The 7,673-nt window shown below is 34.7% G+C and overlaps 1 protein-coding gene across 1 annotated transcript; it reads right to left on the reverse strand.

Moving 5' to 3' along the window:
• Positions 1–51: 51 nt before the first annotated feature.
• On the reverse strand, positions 52–7,673 carry LOC134247162 (uncharacterized). Its single transcript, XM_062729502.1, has 5 exons — positions 7,611–7,673; positions 6,835–7,018; positions 4,667–5,631; positions 4,160–4,413; positions 52–1,381 (listed from the first exon to the last, which is right to left on the reverse strand). Exons 2-5 carry the CDS (start codon positions 6,958–6,960, stop codon positions 471–473), a joined length of 2,256 nt encoding a protein of 751 aa, XP_062585486.1. The 5' UTR covers positions 6,961–7,018; positions 7,611–7,673; the 3' UTR covers positions 52–470.

The following is a 7,673-nucleotide window of genomic DNA, read 5'->3' on the forward strand; positions in this document are numbered from 1 at the left end:
TTAACATATATGACTATGACTTGAATACTAGGTAACACTTAATAAAACATTCACATTAATTTACAGAACTGAAAGAATCTCTCTAAAAATTAAAGATTTAACAATCTAAAAATTAACAAATTTTTGCTACATATTTATAAAATAATGCAGTATCAAATTTTAATTCACGAGTATATTTATTGGGAGTAAAGTGAAATTAATTTAAGAACTATTTCTTGGAATACAAAGGGCAAAAGAGTTATCTCTCTTTATACAGTTATAAAGTTATATTTTCCTTGAAATAGTTCCAACACAGGAAACTAACCTTTCTGAAGAGATATTGAAAGAAATAAACAGATCATCTTTTTTGCATAGCTTTGCTGTTGAAATTTTTTCAATTTTGTGCTCATGAAACAACACAAAGGTGAACAGATCTGTTTGAGAGCTGATGAAAAGATATTTGTACCCCAATCAATGTTCTATCTCTACTGCTACTGTATAACAATGTGACCTCTTTCTTTTCTTGCTCCCACTGCTGACACGGCCCCATTCTTTGCCTTGTCCAGTGATACTCTCTCTTTGGTGCTGTAATCCTCCTCCATGTTGGAATCATCAGAATCGTCGCTCCCAAGTGCATCATTTTCTTCCTCGTTGAAAACGATTTTCATTGGCTTTGTTTTGACGGATTTCCTCGACTTCCTGGTGATCCCTGTTTTTTGTGTCTTCTTCTCTTCCTTTTTGTTGTCCTGTGGTAGTGTGTCCAGTTTCTCTGGTGTCCCACTGTTGCTGTGCTCCGGGGAGTCAATATCCAGGGGAGGGACATTGGACGTGTTGTACAGGTAGGGAGTAAGGAGAGGAGGGGCCGGGTTCTGCTCAGAAAAGTCTGAGGGGGATAGGTGAGCCCTAATGATGTCTGCTGTTGTGACCGACTCTTCAATGGATATATTTGTTGAGGAGGAAGACGTATTGGAAGACTTCATCTGTGAAGGTGTCACATTATGAAGAAGAAGAGGCTTGTTCTTCGTTTTCAATCTCTTATGAAGCTCCTTGGGTGGAACATTTGGTTGCTCTAACCTCAGCTCATGGTATCTTAGAAAGCACTCCTTGTCGGATTTGCATAGTGGTATATCACAAGCAAGGCACTTGAAATATGACTTGATCTGCCACCCCGATTTTGTTTTCAAGCGTTGAATGTCACAGTATGCACATGCTTTCTTACTACCTTCAATCCTAATCAGCCTATGTCCTGGTAGCACTTCATCATAAAATTTCAGATCTGTGCCATCAAATTTCATTTCATTGCGGTCAAATTTGACCTCACCTTGTTCCTCACTCACAGCATAGGGACCTCTAGTTTCTACACTGTGCCAGGAACCCTTCTCCGTACTGTTCTCATTCTCACCTGGAAAACAAGACACTCTTTCATTGACACTAAAATATTTATACATCTGTAATTTAAAATTTCTTATAAAATCTCACAAACAATTGGCATCAGTGAATTACTGAGAAAGCAATGCAATAAATATTTTACATAACACGATATATCTCTTGTTGAAGAACTTTTGAAATATGAAGATAAATCTGAATACTGGATCAGGAGATTTTTTTTTTTTTTTTTAAATATCTGATATTGAACTCAGAAATAATTATGACTTGTATTCATTTATAAAGGTATGTTTAAGAACAAGATGAATTGTAAGAATTCTGAAGAGTTATGAAAGACAGAATGAGATACAGGGTATATATTAATATATAGACTTGCCTGATTTTGTTCAAGTGATAAAGGGAGAGAATTCAGTTCATGCGGAGTTAGTACTCTTTGAGACACACACATCAGAATGCTGCTGGTATATTTTCATGCACTGAAAAATCAGCCTCTCTGTGGCACATGTCCAATCCAATACTCAGTCACATCCAGCTGCTTAATGCACCATTTCTCACATGTATAACTTCAGAAGTGAAGCATTTGTAACTCAATGACATGCTTGTACACAATAATACTTAATTTATGCTCAAAAACGTTTCCCAATGCACCAATTCATACACTCAGAGAGCACTTTTTCATCCCATAAAATGTTTCACTAATATTGATTACCAAAAATTTAATACGCTGTGTTCTGAATATAGAGACCTATAACAATTTCATTCAGGGTTTATCAGTTAGGCCATTCCAAGTTTTTTCTCTGTTTAGCGTCCACCCATCTTTGAAAAACCTACCTACCTATTCGCAAAAAAACACACAAGCCAAAACATAAAACACAGGCCTAAAAGTCATAAAAATGACGCCCTTAAAATGATTTGATCTAACTAAACTGCTTTAATGGAAGAGATATCTATTCTTAAGCAAAAACAAGGGATTAAATGCTTAAAATACACCCAATATACCTTAGTGTACAGAATTATTTGGAGAAATTTACAAAAATTCAAAAATTTCGACTAAATTAATCAATTTCAGGACTCCTGATGTTGTGTGTTTTTTCTTATATGGGGTGTCAAAAACCAAGGCGCACGTGGACGCTAAACATAGAAAAAACTTGGAATGGCCTTAATAACAGTCAACATTTAAACATGCATAACACAACCTGTTCAAACCACATTTTTTAATCTCAGAGTATGTTTTAACATAGTCATGTACATGTTTATTAATATCAAAATTTATTTTCTTCAAGAATTCAAGCTCAAGGTAAATTTATTTTCTTCTACTGTTTGTCAATTATTACCAGTCAATCAAATGCCCTAAACCTTGCTAGATAGCTTTCACAAAACTGTACTCACTATTTTCTACATCTAATAATGTCAATTACGGAATATGAAAGCAAGATTTTTAAAAATCCAATCATGAATAAATACTCATATTTGATGAATCAAAATTTTATTTTAAGCAATTCAAGAAAAGAGATAGCAGCCTCCAATGATTAATGGGTCATTAGAATCTATATAGAGCAAATTTCAAACAAAAACCAAAAAAATCAATGTATAGCCATCTTCACCAGCCAAGGGTTTCTGATACGCTACTCTCCTCATGAACCCTTGTCATACAAGAAGTCAAAAGACGGGATTTTTCGTCACGTGATCTCGAATCTATCATGTACAGCACACAGATTGTGTCATCGACAGAAATAAAGACATGTGTTTAAAAAAAATTAAATCAATTTTTTTTTCAAGAATAATTAAGAAGCAATAATTGAGTTATGTTTATTTATTATCTATGGTAAAAATCTGAACTTCAATATAGATTCTTAATCACGTATTTAGAAGATATTGGATGACACCATAGCTATTCATAGAATTGCATGTTATCTTACGACTGTTGTTTACTTGCGTTTTTCATTCCCGAGATTAAAGAGTCAAGAAGTGTCCCGAACACAAATATCGTCATTTAAAAAAAACAATTGCTGATTGCTCGGCCGGGTGTGTCGAATCCCAATCAGAACTCGAGAAAAAAAACCCAACTTTTATCAACACCGTATGCCAAGGGTTCATGAGGAGAGTAGCGTACCAGAAACCCTTGGCTAGCGAAGATGATGTATAGCTATCTTTTAAACTGGAAATAAAAAATTATAAGGTAATTTTTGGGGGATAAATTAAAAAAAATTCAAGAATAAATTAATATAAGATTTATATCGCATTGTGCAGATCAATCAATCACTCTCTGCACCATTTTCAAACTTTTGAAATACCCCTTATTGAAATGAAGAAAAACATACATGCCCATGCTGTTACATGTTGGTAAAATATAAATTATCATTTGAAACATACATAAACAGGTATACAAATAAATGTAAAAGAAAAAAGATAAATATTCAGAGAAAAAGAGATCAAGAGAGTCTCTGACAATTCTTTACAAATAGCAACAAACAAAAGTGGAGGTTAATTTACAGCATTAATGCATATCAAGATCCTTGACTCAACCATGTAATCATGATTCCCATTTTGAAAATACAGTTGTATTAAGTGTTTTAGATCTCCCTGATTTATAAAATTTTCCCCTACTCCCTGCACTGGTAAATGTGAGGGAGATGTGACATCTCCTGAAATTCAGGGTCTAAGTTGGTCCCTGCTTTTCACATTATTACAAAAAGCATTTCCCTTTCCTATTCTCTCCGTGTGGATCTCTTTCTCTGTCTTGTTATACAGAGTCATATTTTACAGAAATAAGCTTTAGAAGCGTTAAACTCACCAGCCTGACCCCCAATCCATGAGGCCTCACTCCCAGGGTCACCTGTGAAGCTGTCATCGGGGGGAGGTTCCTCTATCTCTAGGTCACTAGACACTTCCTCCTGCTGCTCACTGTCCGTGTCCGGGCGACGGACCATGACCATCCCCTGATCCTGGACCTCCACGTACGGCGTGCTGACTCCCGGCTCTTTCTTCACGATGGAGGGGTCTGGACTGGTAGTTAGACTTGATTGAGTTTCTGACCGACTCTTCATTCTGCAATTGTAAACAAACAATTTAAAGATGTATATGTTATTTTGAAAAGAATATCAATTGCTCACCACTTTTTTAAAGAGTTAAAACTTTTTTCAAGTTTTATCTAAATTTTAAAATACAAATGACACTAAATTTTAAAGCAATCTATGAATATGGTGCAACTGTTCAAAGCTGGTGCTTATTTTTTATTAAGATATTGATGATGGTTTAATAGATGGCTAAAATATCTAAGGATATGGAAATGTTCACCAACCCCACTTCCTCTTCAGCATTAGAGGTTGATATGGTGTCTTTCACAAAAGTTGGAAACTGTGCAGGACCAACAGGCACCATGGTGGGGCTTCCTATGGCAAAGGACTTTGATGGTGGTACCATGGTGGCTCCATAACCCCTGACCCCCACTCCTGCTATGAAGATGGGAGAGTCTGACCGGTTGTCCACTGTTTCGGTGGGAAACGGCCCTGAGAGGGGAGGTTTGTTAGGGATCCTTGAGATCAAAGAAGGAGATGAGGTACGGTGTGTGTTACCCATATTAACCACTTGGACATTTATATCTGGCGTTATCTGACTGGCTATTGAGACAGACATAGCCGATGACGTGTCCACCACTTGTGACGACCCAGGAGAAGCATTCTTATCCACATGGTGGATCTGCACGCCGTCTTCCACCACGTCCACACCACCATTAGGCCTTCTGGACACGCTAGCAGGGCCGATTTTATATGGACGGTTGTGATCTTTGGGACTGTTAAAATTTGAAGGACCTGACAGATCATCAGTTTTGGGGTTAGCACCAAAGGATGGGGAGTCAGAGTTGAGTATTTTCTGTCGTTTCCCGCCCTGACTTGTGATTTTAGAGTCTATTGATCTCTTGTTGGATTTCTCACTAAATTTCAACATATCAGTCTGTCTAACATGCTTGAATTCAACATGATCATAATAGTCATACTTGTACTGAGAGGACGAATTCAGACATTTGTAAAAATCGGAGCAGCATTTAATGACACTGTCCACTTGAAGAATTCGTCCAATTTTTTCAATGTCTTTATAGTTATCTTCAGTCAAAACCATGCATCCCTCATATAAATACTGTAGAAATGTGGTGATGGATTCCTCTTTTATGTCAGAAGCAAGCCTTATTTCCAGATGAGATCCAACTGACGCACTCTCCATGGACTTAAGCATAGGACAAGCTGCCACAAGAACCAAACGATGGGCCTGTAAAGGTCAAATATAGGTTAATGAATAGAATGTCATTAATTGAAATTATATTATATTTAGTTATCAATACTGCATGATACAGTGAAAAACTGTCCAATCCAACATGAGCAATCCATTTCACTGTGAATTCCAACCTTAACTTTCATTCTCATTTAACTATTTTCTTCACACTGTATTTTGAAACTTATGTACTTTTTCCACCTGAGTCACTCAGGTGACTTAAAAATTAATGATACTAACATGTTTATAAAAATCCATCATTTCTGTGTACACTTAAAATGATTTTCCTTTTATGTTCAAGTTCATTGTAAAGTCACACAAATAATTACTGTTAATGTGAGCATTATGAACATGATGAACCCACTTTCCCATGTCAGAAAAACCTTTCATTGATTTTTTTTCCTGATGTATTTTGAATAGAAAAATTTGAATTTAAATAAAATAATGATATAACTATTGATTTTTTAATTTTTTGGAAGTTCATTACTCTTGAACTTGTTTTCTATCTTGAGCTACATGTAACTTTCCAAGATATTCCCTCAGGATTATTTTTTTTATAAACTCAACAGCTTAAGTTATTTCATACCCCCAGCAACATTTCAATGATTAAAATAATGAAAAGTGCATTTAATTAAAAAAAGGTAAAATTAGATTTCCCCTTATATCTTTATTCACATTTGAATTTTTCTTGTTTCAAATTACAAAATTTCATTCCTGGAGTTTATGAATTTTTATACAAGAAATTAAAAAATAAAAATACATGTATGTTATTTGTTAATTATCATTGACAAGAATAATATAGACAATATACAAATTTTAGTACATTCAAAATTTCAAATTTATATCATGATAAACATGAATGATAAATCTTAAAACAAAGACTTAAAAAATTCCAGCTGTCATCAAAATAAATCATGTTTTAGATGAAATCAAAGTTTATTTATACATTTAAATGGTATATAATGACCATCAATCCAAATCAATACTATAAAATTATCTATGAGGCATCACCATAGAAAGTTTTATCAGTTGTGAAAACACTTAACATGCATCTCATTTTTTTAGTCAGTATCACAAAAATAGCACACATGTGGCTATCTAAGCAGAGCTACACAGTCCTAACATCTGTTGAGAATTAGCCAGGCCAGTCCTGATAACAAGAGACCAGCCCCTCTAGTCTAAGACAAAACATGTGTGTACCTTAGCTGTGATGGATCCTGCTTTAATAATGGCATCACACAGGGCTTGGTTCTTCCACATCTGGGCCAACTCACACAGCAGGGAACTGCAGTGAATTTGGTTCATGTAAACCTTGTGTTGTGTCATCTTAATTTTTTTGGTATATCTGCTCAATAATATTCTTCAAGCTTCAATTCTAAGAAACCTGTTTCAAAAGAAAGATACACTGTAATTACATTTATGCACGTACAATGTACATGATGTACCTAGTAAATGATTCTCTATATTAAAATTTACATCTAATAGTAAATCTTTAAAAAATTGTCAGTGTCTACAAACCATTTTTATTTTTTGATATATGGAATTAACCTCCCTTAATTTCACGTATACTCTTACAGAACCTATCCTGCAGATGCCAGGTTTAATTGTTAGCAAAAAACTTGGACTTATTAATACACACATTCACACATCATACAATTTTGAAATTTATAGGCCCTATATATCTTGCTGAAATATCTGTGAATATAATTTTACAATTTCAAAATCATCATTCATGTGTAAATGTGAATGGATAAACTGTAAAACAGCAGAAAATTCAAGATCTCCATGAACCATTCTCCACACAGACTTTTTGTCTGAATCATAAAGAGGTAAGATTTACAAACACTTTCAAAGTTATCAAAGGCACAATTTGGCTGTTCAAAATTATTTTAGATACTTTCTTAATCATGTTAATTTCTCCATTGAAATAATATTTTTTAAAAAAAATTGGTTCAACTACCAATAAACATACTTACATTGCAGTAAGATCCGCCACTCAGTTTTCTGATAAACATTGGCTCACCACACACTGTCTGCAG

The sequence above is a fragment of the Saccostrea cucullata genome, unplaced genomic scaffold, assembly GCF_032062105.1.
Source record: "Saccostrea cucullata isolate Sc308-1 unplaced genomic scaffold, CSIRO_AGI_Scuc_v1 ctg20107, whole genome shotgun sequence".
NCBI classification, from domain to species: Eukaryota; Metazoa; Mollusca; class Bivalvia; order Ostreida; family Ostreidae; genus Saccostrea; species Saccostrea cuccullata.

Excerpts from the sequence above, each read along its gene's own strand:
- LOC134247162 (XM_062729502.1), bottom strand. The coding sequence starts at position 6,960 with ATGACACAACACAAGGTTTACATGAACCAAATTCACTGCAGTTCCCTG. Across the intron at positions 5,632-6,834 it reads CAGGATCCATCACAGCTAAG|GCCCATCGTTTGGTTCTTGT; the intron begins GTACACACATGT and ends TGACCTTTACAG. Across the intron at positions 1,382-4,159 it reads ATGGATTGGGGGTCAGGCTG|GTGAGAATGAGAACAGTACG; the intron begins GTGAGTTTAACG and ends CTTGTTTTCCAG.